This window comes from Melospiza georgiana, chromosome 7, assembly GCF_028018845.1.
Source record: "Melospiza georgiana isolate bMelGeo1 chromosome 7, bMelGeo1.pri, whole genome shotgun sequence".
NCBI classification, from domain to species: Eukaryota; Metazoa; Chordata; class Aves; order Passeriformes; family Passerellidae; genus Melospiza; species Melospiza georgiana.
In genome coordinates, this window is record NC_080436.1 from 22,496,327 (window position 1) to 22,511,436 (window position 15,110).

General features: G+C 37.8%; 1 protein-coding gene across 6 annotated transcripts in view; it reads left to right on the forward strand.

Moving 5' to 3' along the window:
* LOC131085396 (sodium channel protein type 1 subunit alpha) overlaps positions 1 to 15,110 on the forward strand; it is an 87,870-nt gene that overhangs the window by 16,454 nt on the left and 56,306 nt on the right. For all 6 annotated transcript variants that reach the window (XM_058027468.1, XM_058027471.1, XM_058027470.1 and 3 more), the window contains exon 2: positions 9,475 to 9,790. In XM_058027468.1, the coding sequence (XP_057883451.1) occupies positions 9,527 to 9,790 (264 nt within the window). In that variant the 5' untranslated portion in view covers positions 9,475 to 9,526. The remainder of the gene's footprint in view (positions 1 to 9,474; positions 9,791 to 15,110) is intronic.

The following is a 15,110-nucleotide window of genomic DNA, read 5'->3' on the forward strand; positions in this document are numbered from 1 at the left end:
GAAATTTTAAGAGTAATAAATATGGAAAACTACATAAATGGGTGTAACAAACCACTGCTACTTAAAATTGCTAAGTACTGAAAATTATTCTGTATCTATACTTTTTCCTCAAAGTAAAATCTGTCTGATGTCATTTGCACCTACCATATTAAGTCCCCAATTTGTCTCACAATGAATGAAACACTAATATTTTTAAGCTTCTTAACTGTGCATGTTTCCCTCAGACTTAAATGTCCTTGGATTCATTAGAGCCATGACCCCACAGATTGCATTGATCTCTTCTCTGACAATGTTCACTATTGACATACTAAACACTAGTTTTTCATAACTGGATATTCTCATCTTTATGTATCTTCTGTTGTTGTGCTCAAGTGCATTGAGAAATGGTTTTTGAAAAAGGAAGTTTCCTACTTTGATTTCTCACTGTAAGCTTATTTATCCAAATGCTTCTGGATTGCACATACACCACCTGCAGAAGCATTGTTCAGCTCTCAGTGTGGTAGGAAATGGTGCCCTGTCCTCAGAGGCATTGATCAGACAAGAAGCATGACGTGCTGAGGAATGCCTCTCCTCATTTTTCTCAGCTGGGTATATTGTTAATCAATACCTGACTCTGGGAGGTTGAGTGGGTGAAGCTTTCTCTCATCTGGTAGGGCTGGAACTAACTTTCACACTGGGCTGCTATTAGTGGAGTAAAGAGTTATGGGAAACTATTACTAATTTATAATTTATCTTTAAACTATTTAAGATATTGCCCTGGACACCCAATGCCAAAGTACCAGAAGGCATTGCCACTCACTCTTATAAACTAAAAATTATTAATTGGAAAAACATTGCAAAACACTTTAATCTCTAATGCAACATTAAAAATGACAATTTAGAACAGCAATAAACAGTTTCAATCACAAATGCAAGAGTATTTTAAATTAATGAAAAGTCAAAAGAGTGGGTTTGGATGAGAAAACTGAAAGCATTTTAATCACTATACGCAAATCCTACAAAATGGGAAATCTGGTATTTTTCAATCAGAAAAGTTGAGACTGAAAGAGATATTATTTGCTGATATTGGTTGCTGTACTCTTCAGTTTACCATGTTGATTCTCCTACTTGAGTTCTCACATCTTACAGGTGGAGCCACATGAACAGATTCACATTATACAGACCCTGTAATATATCAATTTGAATTCAAGGTGGAATACAAGATAGAAAACTTTATTAAATACTTTATTGCTTGATTATCTTCATTAATGGAGTTTGTGTACATTTGATGCGCACCAAGTGATATTTATAAAAAACTATAGATCTCAAACCTCTTTCCTTTTTTATGTTTTTGTACCTGTATTTTAGAATAGCTTCTTTGCAAAATATTCACTAAATGTGCCCTACAATTCCGTGTTTAACCACATAGCTTATTTGATAAAGTACAAAGTACTTTGCTTGCTTTCAGCAGATTATCTGATCTTCAGAAAACGACCAGACAGTGGCTCAGAATTTGAATGATTGGATGTTTTGCTTCAAAATTTGTTATCATTTATGCTCTTTATAAGTATATATCAATATTTCAGATACTTCTAATGAATGGTTTTCCATTTTTGAATAACAGATGGTATCTCGTGATATTATCTTAGTTTTACATCTTGTCTGTTTTCTCAGTACACTTTATAGCATTAAGTTCATTCTAAACATTTGAAGTTTCTGCAAATAATGTATTCTTATTTATTTTAAGCATATTTCTTTGTTTCTCTTGACCAATCATAGGATTTTAAAAATTTCCAAAGTTCCAATAGCACTAGATTTCTTAGTCTATAATTGCACTGCTCTTGGTTTTTGACTGGATTATTTATTATTTCTTTACACTTCCATCAAAATTGACTGGAAAATCACCAGTACCTCAAAAGACAAAAAAAACTTGAATATTTGCTTTTAGGTGAAAGTCAGTGTGGCTAACAGTCTTTGCTCAATGGCTTTCAAACTGCTGCTTCTGCAGAATTACTAATTCCTGCCTTTCTTGGCAAATCTGAAGCTTTTTCCAATAGTGCATTGCTCAAAGGATGGGGCAGACACAGCAGATGTTTCTGCTGCTGCTGGTAGTCAACCATTTAATAACAATAAGCATTTTGTTTTTTCCAGGAATTTTCAAGATTGTTTTCCCCTATATGCAACTGAGAATACTGAGTGCCATGTAGGAGCTTTTTAGATCTTAAAACAAGCTAAATATCTAATATTCAATAGAGTAAATGAACTCTGCAACTATATCACCTCTAGGGGACAAGGTGCCAGGGCTTGAACATTGTCATGTCTCTAGTCCACATCATGTACAGACATGCCTGGACACAAGGCTGGGACATCATGGCCTCATGAGTGTCCACTGAATGAAAACTTTCCAAAATTCCATTGGACTATCATTCTTAATTCAAAGTTTGTTAAAAATCAGTTCAAACCTAATCAGGATATAGGTGAGAGTTATTTGCTTGTTTATTTTTTACCAGGTCTGTGTTTTGGAAGATTCTTTACAGCAGTGATGTGACTTTCTAAGATTTTATTTTTATTTTGAGAACTACATGAAAATATATAAAATAGTTTTTGAAATGAACTAAAATTGTATCTGTAAGAACAAATATTAATTATGCTACTGTAAAGCGAAATTGCCAATCTGGGAATAAGCCATTTCTCACATATTATTAGGAAATTGTTAAGCTCAAAGAAGCTTACTAAGAAACACCAGAATTCTTATTGTTGGTAAAAGTGGTTTGTGTGTTCAGAATCACAAAATGCAGAGGGACATGAGGGGGGAACTGCAGAGGAGTTGCCTTAGCAGGATCAGATGATGCCAGTGATCAAGGTGCAGGGCCTTGCCCACATAAACAGAAATGCAAATGTCAGGAGTTTACAGACTTGTGTTACCTGCTGCATGGCATTAGCATGTAGAGTACCAATTCATTTGGAAAACACTTATTTCACATATAGCCCATGTATTTGTTGCATCTCATAAAACCTGAGACAGGCAGAAGAGATTGAGGCAATAGAACCATCCCAAGGTTTTGCAGGGGCAGAGGAGCTTCCTAGGCTGCAGAGCTGCTTTGTGGTTTAAGCATCTCCCATTCCTTGAGCCCTCCCTGCTCTCCCAGGCAGCCTGGGAGATGGATCCTCCCCTGGGAGCTGCCCTGCAGGAACTCAGCAGCTGATGCCCAGTCCTGACACAGGGGCTGGGGCTGCTGCTGCCTCCTCTCAGCACAGGCATGTCCTGGGCCATGCTCTGAGTGCAAAGGATGTAAGGCAAGGGGGTAAGTTTTGAAAGTTGCTTTCCTATGATGCTTGGACTTCTCTGCTGTATAAAAAGTGCAAGTTTCTACAATTTGGGAGGTTTATTACTTCACAGTGGCCCCATCATTGTGCACAAAAAGCAGAAACTCTTTTTGTTTCCCTAATTATGATTGAGTTTTTCCCCCTGAGGTCTTGTGTGTTAAACATGTCCCTGTTGTTCCTGCATCTGATTCCTTGACCCCGGAAACCCTCAAGAATGAAATCTGTGCTTGCTAAATTTGTTAGAAAGTAAATGATTTTTGTCATTATGTCTTTCAGGCTTCTGTCCTTTCCACTGACCATATGAGATATCTAGTACCTGAGTGCTGTTAATGGGGTCAGACAACCCACTAATTTGAGTATGGCAATATTTTTGGGTTTGTTAGCTCTGCAAATTTTGCATCATTCCAGGGTATGGAGCAATCTGTTTTCCATCAACTTTTATTTCTTTCCCAAGCGTGGCAATATGCCAAGACCAGAACTTAAATCTTGTCTTAAATTCAATTTTAGCTTAATGCCAAATGAATCAGTAGCATTATGTAATGTGCACTGCATAGCCTGCATGGCTTTGTTGGTTTTTTTAACTGAAGAAAGAGGTTGTTATGTTTGCTAAGGTAAATATAAACAGACGTTTAAGAAACAGATGTTTAAGAAAATTAAACTTGAGCTAGTAATGTAGATTGCCAGTAAAAGGGGTCAGTGCTCTGATCAAATGGAGGAAAGCAGAAAGATTGCTCCTCTATACTGCAGTCATTTGCTGCACAAGATATGCTGCAGAAACTGAGTAAGCAGAGAATCCATTCAGCTTGGTAGCAGTCCAGTAGTTCTAAGCCATTAAATGCATTTGCTCAGATGGAGTACTAATGCAGCTGCATTGTGACTTGTCCCATTAAATTATTTTCCTTCTTTCTTTCTATGAAGCTGCATAACTAATTTTGCTTTTTTCAGCTTTCTAAAATAAGACTCATTTGCAGCTAATTAGACTTGGAATTAGACTAGCAAATCAGTAAGCTGAAGCAAGCTATTTCTTTTTAATCTAAAGCCAAGCCTAGTACCTAGATTTTGATTTAGAGATACATTAGATGAATTTAAAAATATACTGAGAATAGAAATTTTGCCAATGCATACATATATATAACTAATGGAGACGGATAATATACTGTGTTTATATTATATGGTTTTCTGATTTCCTCTAAACAAGACAAAAGGACAGGACTGAAAGTCTAGGTGTTAGTGGGAGAAAAGGTAGCAGCAAACAGCTCACAGGGAACATCCTGGTTTTACCAGCATGGGGGTTTTGCTGGCTAGTTATCTTGTTGGGGAAGGCTAGCTTATTTTACTTTGCTTTATTTTTCAAAACTTATGCTTGCATTTGCTTGCGGAGTTAAAGAAGTTAATTGTGAGTGAACACTAGAACTAAACCCTCTTTTCCCATAGTTAATGCTACATTTTTTTCTTCTCAGGTAATATACCTCTGGTGATTTTCAAATGAGTTTTCTCAAGTGAATTTACTAGGTATAATAGAGAAATAGCTCTAGGAGCAGGGATCAGAAGCCATGACTGCCTTCCCAAATGAAAGCTTACCTTTAAGATGCCAAGCCCATGTTTTCTTGCATACCTTATTTCTACCCCATTAATCTTGATTTCATTCCTGCACAGTAAGCTAAGCAATGGTACAACAGTGGGGATTTCAGAGACACGAGCTGCATTTCCTGTCCCTGTCTGTTCTGCTTTCTGGCTGTTGGGCAGCCCAGACTGAGCGCTGAACTGCCCTCCTGAATCACACAGCTACCCCATGGCTGTTTGCAACTCTGAGGCAAATTAAATAGTCATCCTCTCCCCCCATCACTCCCCTTCAGCAACCCTTTCTGTGTGTCAGGTTAAGTAATGGAAATATCCAGCTGCAAAGCATAAACTCCCACTTAAACTGGTATGTACTGTTTGATTGCTTTCAATATTTCAGATAATTTATTTATATAGCTCAGTGCATATCTATGTACCCTATTATGAGGTCTGCAGTATTACTGCACCTACCCTTTATTTAAAATTAATATGCATTAAATAAATGCAGTTATCCAAGTCTAAGTAATGTAATGCAAGTGAGCCCTTGTGCCAGATCTGCATTATCCATTCTGAGAGGGAACATCAAGAAGATGGTAAAAAAAGATATGGGAGAATCCTATTATCAGTCTGGTAATATGCAAGTTTCCCTTATAAAGCTCTCCATGAGAATTAAATTGAATTTTATATGTGAGCTACAGGGAGTCATAAAAAGTTGTATAGTTCCAATATTCCAATCTGATTCCTGCCCTTCTGCCAAGCATGTTACTTGGATATCCTACCTGCCTTTGCTGCTTGCAGTAGCCCTATAACTGAGACAGACAGTAGAGACACAGGCTTCATTCTGAGGCTGCACATACAAAACTGGAGTGGCTTCCCACAGCTTTCTTCCTCTCCTCCCACAGATCCACACTGTGAGGAAGGTAAATTATATTTATTTGATATGCTGAAGGCAAGAATCCTGGTGACTAATTGATAAATCAAAAGTAATGAGAAGCTGTGCAATTAAATAATGGAAATTATTGTAATACAGAGATCTGGGCTCTGTGAGTTTACATGTAGATTCATTAGTTTATCTTTATTTTGAAGCAGTTAAATTTTAGTTAGTGGCTGTTATACCAGAAGACTAAACTTCAAAGCATGTTTCAGTTTCAGATTTAAGTGTATGGATAATATAAAGAAATTCACTTGCTGAAGTTTAAGTGTTTGCAGCACTGTAGTTCTACATGGATGCTAAGGTCGTCCTGACCAAACACTCCAGAAACCCTTGTTATGAAGGTATGAAGGATATGCAAGCTAACAGTACTAATGATATCAGATTAGGAAATAATCTTGTTCAAGCTTGTCTCTATTTCTGAGAGTTATGTATTGTTTAATTGACTTTTTCAAGGAGCAGTGTGTAACTGATTTGAAGACATTGTTTGACAAGGTACCATCTCTTAATCTATTTCCAATATGTCCCTTTACTTTGCCTAGAAAAATTATTTAGATGACATTTGAAGACTGTAAAAATACTCAGATGCTCACAGATGTTTGATAGCTTATTCTCAAGGAATGCACAGATCTAAAATGACTCTTTGTGCACAGTAGCTCCCAGCCAGGAGGGCAGTGATGGTGTGTGTATCACCCAGCTGCTCTGTGTGTGCAGAGCTATCCAGGGTGGTTCTGGCTGCCTCACACTTGGCACATGTGGGCAGATCACTGTGCTTTGTGCACTTGCACAAATGCAGCTGAACAGCTCCTGACTTACTCTGCTTGTGGTCTGCAGATGGTCCCATCCCTGCACGCTGAGTGTGCTCTGCAGTTATCTGGCTTACAAAAATGTATACTGCAAAGTGTATGTGAATATATTTTGCCTGGGAAATATCAGAAGAAACAATGATTCTATTTTCTGAGTGCCTTATTTTCCAAAATTTGAAATGTTTCGCATTGTTCATAAGAAGGTAACTCAAATGGACATGGAAATGTAGAAGGAAAAAACCCCATTCCTTATAAGAGATTAGGAAAGAACTTGATAAGAAATTAATATTTTGGGTATTCTTATATTTTTTTCCTATGTTGAATTACTAGTGCTATGCTAAAGGAAAAAAAAGAAGCCCATTTGGATCATGTAAGCAATCTGCACTTATTCAATTAATATTTAATAAATAACTTGGTGGAAATCAGAAGGATAGCAGTGGATTAATTGGTCTGGTATCAATTTTTATGCATCCCCTCACATAAAAGTGAGAATAAATCAATTTACTGTAGTAAATGAAATACAAACCTAGTAGTTAAGCACTGCCATATAAGCAATGGAAGTGATTTGGGATTAAGACTGTAGCAAATTCTGTATGTATTTAGTATTGACTTTTAAATTTATATAAGATTTCTATTTGCAATTCTGAAGATTTTTAATCATTGAAATGTATGAAGAAGGGGAAAACGTATCTGGGATATCATCCTCTAATCTGTTAAGTAGAGGATAAAAGGTAATCTTCATAAAGCCTCCTGAAAGATGTTAAGTACGGCCTACTTAGATTTAGTTACATCTAAAGGTGTTGCTAGCTAGCTCCACGTACATTTGACAGACCAGAGAACATTCTAGGCTTAATTATAGAAAATAACGTAGAGTTCCTTTCTATATAAAGAAATACACATATTATTAGTAAAGCCCACAGCACTTGCTGATTTTAAACTTGGTCTATAAACACAGCAGCTGAATCAAATGTTTTTGCAACATAAATAATGGCTGCAAAGCATTTTGTTTCTGTGCACCTGCAGGCAAATCCTGAGGTAATCCTTGTCCTGCATGCCAGGTGGGGTCATTCAGTGAGCTAAAAGGTGATCCTGACACAGCACCCTGTGGTTTCAGGTCCCATCTTTGCTGACTGCTCGCTGGCTGCCCGTTCCCTCGCAGCACACGGGATCGCCCTTGCTGTGCCCAGCACCTTCTCCCACTGCCCCCGGAGCCTTCGGGCTCGGTGCGCCGGGCAGAGAGCGCCGAGCGCTGCCTTGGACCGGGAATGAGGGATTAGAGGGAAATGGCAAACGGGAAGGGACCCTCCTGGCCTCACGAGGAGGAGGAGGAGAGGGAAAGGCAGGCGTGTCTATGTAGACCAGGAGGAGAGGGAGAGGAGAGAGGAGAGGTCTTAGCCCCTTCTTTTGCCAAATAAGTAGAGCAGAGAAGAGGGCTTGATTGTCTTTCTTGGGTCTCAGTATCTACCTGAAGCCCACAGAGCAAAGGGTATCCACCGACAGCTGTGTCCCCCATAACATTGGGATAACAGCACAGGATCTATCTTCCAAATCGTGGTGCCCTCATGGGGATCAGTTTGAGATCAGAAAATTCAATGATGTGGCTAATAGTTTTATCTCCTTCTTTCCCAGTACCCACAAGGTGTGGTTGAACATTAAGAACCAGTATCAGTACAAATAGTGAGTTTACAAATTCAATAGTTAAGTGACCAAAGTGGCAATTCACATAAGTAAACAGAACCATGACATAGGGAGCTGAGGACTGTCTACAGGATACTCTCTATGTGGAGAAATGCAGGATTTAAAATCCCTTTTAGCTGAGGTACATTTTCTTATATCCTCTTCCTTCCCCCCAATGGGGACAGAACAGTATAATTCCTTTTCCCTAGGAAAGAAGTGAAGATGTACAGAACTGGTTTTGACATGAGTGTCTGCATGGGTGAATACTTAGTGTTTGGTGTGAGATCAGCTCACTTTAATTTTTTTACAGAGAGAAACTTGCACCTTGATTGTTTGAAAGTCAGTCAGACATGAGGGAAATATGCACCACTATGAGCCCAAATATGCATTTCATTTGTATGTCTTGTGGTGTCATCAGAAATTTATTCAGCAGCATGGAAGATGTCAAATCTGTAGTCTTAACAAGAATTCCTTTTTCCTTTTTTTTTTGTTTTTCTTCCCAACAGGTTTATGTTTGCAATTGCAGTGTATGAATAAATATGTATACTAAAATACTTCCAGAATTTTCTAGTTACAACTATTTTATAAAGAACCAAACACAGTAACAGCTAATCTGAAATAATATTCAGCAATTGCTCTTCTTCATACTTAAAATAATTTCCCATACAAAAATTTATTTGGAATAATTTCTTTAATACTTCATAAAATACAGACTTGGTTTTTTTTAAATGGAAGTTTTGGTTTTACAGTGCTTGTTTTCTGATACTTTTGCTGATCTCAGTGAAATTTTCTGTGTTAGCTCTGTTGAACTGTTCTATTTATAGTTACCAATGTAATCCTGATTGAGTCCAGAGGAGTGTGATCATAATATAACTAGAGTTATGAGGAAAGAATGTATTTGATTATTCTTAGCTATCATACTTTCCCTTATTTGGAGTAAAAGACTAGCACACTCCTGGAGCTCAGAAATTTTTACAGTTCCAATAACTAGTGTAAGAACAACAAAAGTGCTTCTTACAAATACCAAATCACCGACTAAACTGCTTACTTTGTCTTTGTTTACATAATTTTCAAATTGTGTATTTTAACAATTCAACATAGCAAAAACAATTGCACTTGAAAATAACTACTACATCTTTCTTACTTCGTGATTTCAACATGTTTATTTGAATTTTATTTTCTGCTTTCTTTTAGTATTTTCCTATGCAGAAGAATAAATGGTAATTAAAATGTGCAGGATGAAAAGATGGAGCAGTCAGTGCTTGTACCACCAGGACCAGACAGCTTCCAATTCTTCACTAGAGAGTCTCTTGCAGCTATTGAACAGCGCATTGCTGCAGAAAAAGCCAAGAACCCCAAACCAGATCGCAAAGACGATGATGAAAATGGGCCAAAACCAAACAGTGACTTGGAGGCAGGAAAAACACTCCCCTTTATATATGGTGACATACCTCCAGGAATGGTGTCTGAGCCCTTGGAAGACATGGACCCATATTACATCAATAAAAAAGTGAGTCTAATATCAATGCTGTTCACGTTCCAGTGTTTGCAGTGTGTTTCATGCTCGTTTTGTTTTTATGGAGTGGATCATAGAGCTTGTTAAATCAGTTTGTTAATTTTCAGCCATTTGCCTTAATGGTTACTAGCTTTTCACCCTTTCCTTTTAATTTATCTCAAAATTTATTTCCTTGAGATAACTGACTTGATATCAAAGGAACACTTACATCAAAGTTGAAGCATAATATGGGATCTTAGGTTACAAGCAATATATAACACCTATGCAAACATGTGGATATGTAATACATATATATTTTGTGAGCTTCTTAAAATGAACATACATTCATACTAAGTACACCAAAATTCTCTAAGGTTCTTCAGATTTAAAACTGACAGTGTGAACTGATCCACAGAACATTTTGTTCACAGAAATCTGCTTTGGTAGCAAATGCTTAGGAAATTTATGGAATCAATAGGAAAACAAACAGATAAGCAGGGGATGTAACAAAAAAAGTATAAAAACTGATTTTAAAGTTTTAGTGAAACTGGCCTTGGGCAGGCCTGGAATCCTTTCAGAATGGTCCTGCTGCACAGCCTTTAAGCAGCAGAAAAAATTCATGCTCTATAGCTATAGCTAGATTGGGTGATAATTTAATTACTGGATTCTATGATTGTAAAAACTGTCAGTATTAAGATACGAGTTATTTTGACTTTCACAAACTACTGTTTTCTAAGTGTCTCAGCTTGCTAAATTTCATGTGATTTATGAGTCCTATTTTGACAAGAGAGAAAATACTGAGTGAAAGAACAATATTTTTATCTCTATTATCTGGTGCCTCTGCAAGAGCCTTTATCTGCCATTCACAGCATATGAAGATTTATCTTTAAATCACAGTTCTACTTTTACGAAGATAAAAGATGTGTTTCTATAAAAGCAGGCCTTGTAGAGTTCTGCACTAATTGTGTCTGTTTATGATACAGTATGCCATATAATTTTATCCCTACCTGCCCACAGCTCATCCTGGACCTTTATAGCCAAATCAATCTCTCTTATGTTTCTGACAGTGAAAACAGATACATGATAGATATGCCTCTCAAGCCCTTGGGAATGGAAGACCCTTTCAGTCCCTTTTCACAAAAACTTACTAAATCAGCCAGGTCTGGTGAAAGAATTGCAAGAAATGGAGAGAAAACAGCTGAGCATATTCAGTCAAGTTTCTGTACTATTTGAAAAGAAGAATCTTTTTTATTTGCACACTAAACATGTATGGTCCAAACACATCCCTATGGGATTCTCCTCTTTCTGCTGAAGTCCACACATTCTCTCTATGCACATGCTATAATCTTCTGCAGGACAAAAATAGAAACAGCCCTGTCAGTCTAAGACAAGGCAAAAATTTCTCAACTGCTTCAGTTCTCTCTGTTTTTTCTTCCTTCAGTAAGAGGAAAATAGACGTTCCTGACAGAAAATCAACATCTATTTCAAATTTTCACCTGTCATTTTCCTTTAAAATATCTATTTTCTAAATTTCATTATCTAGCTCTATGTGAATTCTGGAAATACTTATGTCTTTTTTCACTTGTATTTTGAAACTACTTGCAGTTGATGCTCCTGCAAGTCTCAGAATTTGAGAAATCTTGTAGCAGGAGTAAACATCCCTAGGAGGATGCACAGGAACGCTCAATGTATTTATCTCTGTAATGTTTAACATTTCAGCTTCTTCTTTACCCCTCTCTGAATTCCATCTTGTTAAGCCAAGAAGTCCATCAGCACACCCTCTCCAAAGTGACAGTGGGACAGCTGCTGCACAATCGTTAGAGATGTTATGTTTCTCCCTGGTGAAGCATCTATCTGAAATGTCATGGATCTAATGAAAAACACCAGAATAAAGGAAAAGGCTTATTTGCAAAAAGGGTTAGGGCAAGTGTAGAGGATTACCAGATGCCACTGTTTTTCTCAGAGCTCTATTGAGATCTCTGCATAAACTATCGCTGATTTGTTGACAGAAACTATATGAAAATTTGACTTCCAAACTTTCAAATAGAGAACTCAAATGGTTGCTCACAGCACTGGTCACTGTTTATTTGGAAAAGCTGTATAGGAATTTTAGGAATATTTTTATTATAAACTTGGGTCATTAATGAAATCATCCATCATTTGCCTTATATGCAAATATTGCATCTGTCTTGCTTTTTTTCTTTTTTCCCCTATTCTTTATACCAAGATTGATCAAGATCACTGTATTTTTCATGCAGTGAATGTTTAAATATCATCTAGAGTGTTTTATGTTCCATCCTTGGGACTGCTTTTTCTAAGCTAAAGGTTTGTGTGTGCCATGATTTCATGCAGTTTAATAGAGAATCAGACAGAAATAAATACATATTTTGAGCTGGTTTGAGAGCCTTAATTTGTGCCTGAGGTAGGCTTGAGGTGAAAATTTAAAATAAAAAAAAAAACATTTAAGAGAAGAAAACCCAAATAGGTATAATAGTTTTATGTTTTTGTGAGTGTGCTTCTATGCAAAACCTACCATGAAAGAGGACATATCTGTACTCAATGCTGATCTGAAGTTGAAAGGAAAACAAAAATATTGATAACTGCTGTTTGACAGTAGGACAGCCCATTACAGCAGGTTTACACACTTTATAGTATTTTTGATTTACACTGTATCACAGGTAGCCTGAAAGCCAGCAGCTGTACCCTTGCAACATGATTATTTTATTGTAAAAGAATAGAATAATGTTCTCCTATACTTATGATTTCATTATACTGAAATGCTGCTGACTGTGTTGGCCAATAATGCTGGTCTTTAGAACTGTGAGATTTAGCATCCTAAAGGGTTGCAATGATCTTTTTTCTTTTTTTTTTTTTAATCCAAAATTGATTAAAAGTGAACAGGAAGTTCACTCATGTTTTGTGTTCTGCCTCTGTGTGAGTGCAAATCTGTGTGTTCCCAGTCCAACAGTGCCTGCTCATGCTCAGGCTGCCATCACAGAGGATCAGCAATGCTCACTGCATTGTCTGTGGAGAACAGAGCAGCTGGAATCCCCTGAGATGCTGACCTGCGGGCATGAATCAAAGCCTGGTCCACTTGGTTTTGCACTTGCAGGGCTGGCTCTTTTCCTCTGAACCTAGGCTGCTACATTAAAGAGGAGGGAGAGAATAGGTGGAACTGAAGTGGGTAAAATTTCACTTTCCTCCCGCTGTGATAGTGATATAACATTGTTTATTGCCACTCTATGCCCTGCCTCTTGCCAGAAGGATCTGAATGATGTCTGTCAGCAAAGATGCCTCCTTTTCTCTGGCATTCAATATCAGTCCCTGATCTCATCAAATCACTAACTCCTGGGTTTCCCAGATAAATCTTGGGCTGCAAAAAACCCAAAAAGATTGTGTGTAATTGCTTCAATAATTACACCAGCGAAGCTGAATGCACTAGTGATTTTGGATATTTTCATAGTTGTGAAATATTTTTAAGTGAAAAGTTCTAGCCAAGCAAAAAAGGACTTGCAGAAAACATTTTTTCAAAAGATAACCACAAACCCAAGAAATGCAAACTTCTCATATGCCATAAGTGTCCTATTCTAGCTGCTGAAGGAGCTTTTCCAGAGACCCTGAGGACCCAGCTCAGTGTTGTATCTGCTCCTGTCTTTCAGAAGGTGGAAATGCAGTGGGGTAGCAGAAAGTGCACTAAATCTAGCCTTCCAGAAACTACATTTAAAGCTAACTAGGAGGAAGGAGAGGAGAAATAAGGTTTTGGGAACTCCTTATCCCAAGAGGTACTCAGAGACCTTATCTTTATTCAGTGTTGACTCTTCTCTCTTAGCTACATCTTCTCAAAACACTCCTCCTCCTCCTCCTTTGCCCTGATAAGAATTCAGTTTCTGGCTTTATTTCAATATGGCAGAAGATGGATTGGGTTTTAGGTTACGGATGCAAAAGCAGAAAATCAGGGACTTCCTTTCAGGGAACTCTGAATTTATATTCACACTCCAACACTTTGAGTGTGAGTCAGTTTTGTGCCTTTATAAAAATGAATAAAACATAAGGCTTGAAATCTATACATAATCCTTCATATAAAAGGATATTCATGTTACAATTTATTTAGAATTTATCTAGCTTTTCTTAGTGTATGTCTACTTTGTCCTGACAGCTTTGGGTACAATTCTTCATGTTCATCCACACTGCCTACTCATTGGCTTACATCTGGGTTGAGTGGAGTGAGATTTAGCAGGCATAGCAGGGAGCTTACATAGGACATATCAGCTCTTACCTGTACTTTTTAATGAAAATTCTCCTTCAGAAATAAAGTACAGTTCTAATTCATATTTAAGACTAGAAGTTAGAGGACCAACAAAGTCATTCTGAAAGCCCAAGTCAGAAAGATGCTTTCAGTGAAAAATTAAAACTGAGGTAGGGAATTTATGTCTTGTTGGTTCAGCTTATGCAGGGCAGCAGAAAGTAGAACAGCTAAAATAGCAGCAGCTTCCAACTGAAACTGGAACTGTGCCAGCGTGCTGTTATTTTCCATAAGGCATGTTAGAAAATAGATGTATGTTTAATATGCTTGTGTTCAAAGATTTTTTAAAAAATGTAGGTTGACTAAATGAAGGTACAGTAGTCTTAAATACAGAGTTAGTAGGAAGTGTCATTTTTAATGCATTTTGTCAACTACCTCATAACTACAAAAAAGAGCATGAGTTGGAGGCGTCTGAGATGTGAGTCCTGGGGGCTGGGGACAGACCTGGCAGAGGAAATTCACCTTCCCCCTTGGGGTGTGAGGCTTTAAAACACTGTGCCAAAATGTCATTCATCTGGTTGGTTGCTTCAGCAGTTGAAATGGAATCTTCATGTAAGGTCAGGTCATCTGCAGGCTGGTACCTGTGAGCCCAGACTGGATGTGTAATTTGGAAATATTAGCTCAGGCTGTCCTCAGCTTCACATGCAGTTTCTCCATTTCTGTGCAGAAGTGGGAAATCATATACATATCTGATACATTCCTACACATCTTGAGTTTGTACTCAAGACAGAGTAAAGTCTGCCTGGTAGTGTCCCTTACTCCTGGGGGCTGGTTTGTAGGAGAAGGTGTTCTGTGTAGAGCAGTGATGGGGGAACAGCTCAGGGAAGAAGCCACTGGGACTGGAGCAGCTTTTCCTCACAGTTTAATCCTTGCTTCTCCTCTGCATTCAGTAAAGCCCCATCTCCACATCTCTCTCCACTTCCTGTGTGCTTCTAGACATTTGTATCTGTACTTCACAGTCCATGCATTCTAAACTTTCCAAATCTCAGCAGACTGAAGCATTGTCCTCCTTGACCCTCCTTGGCATATTCC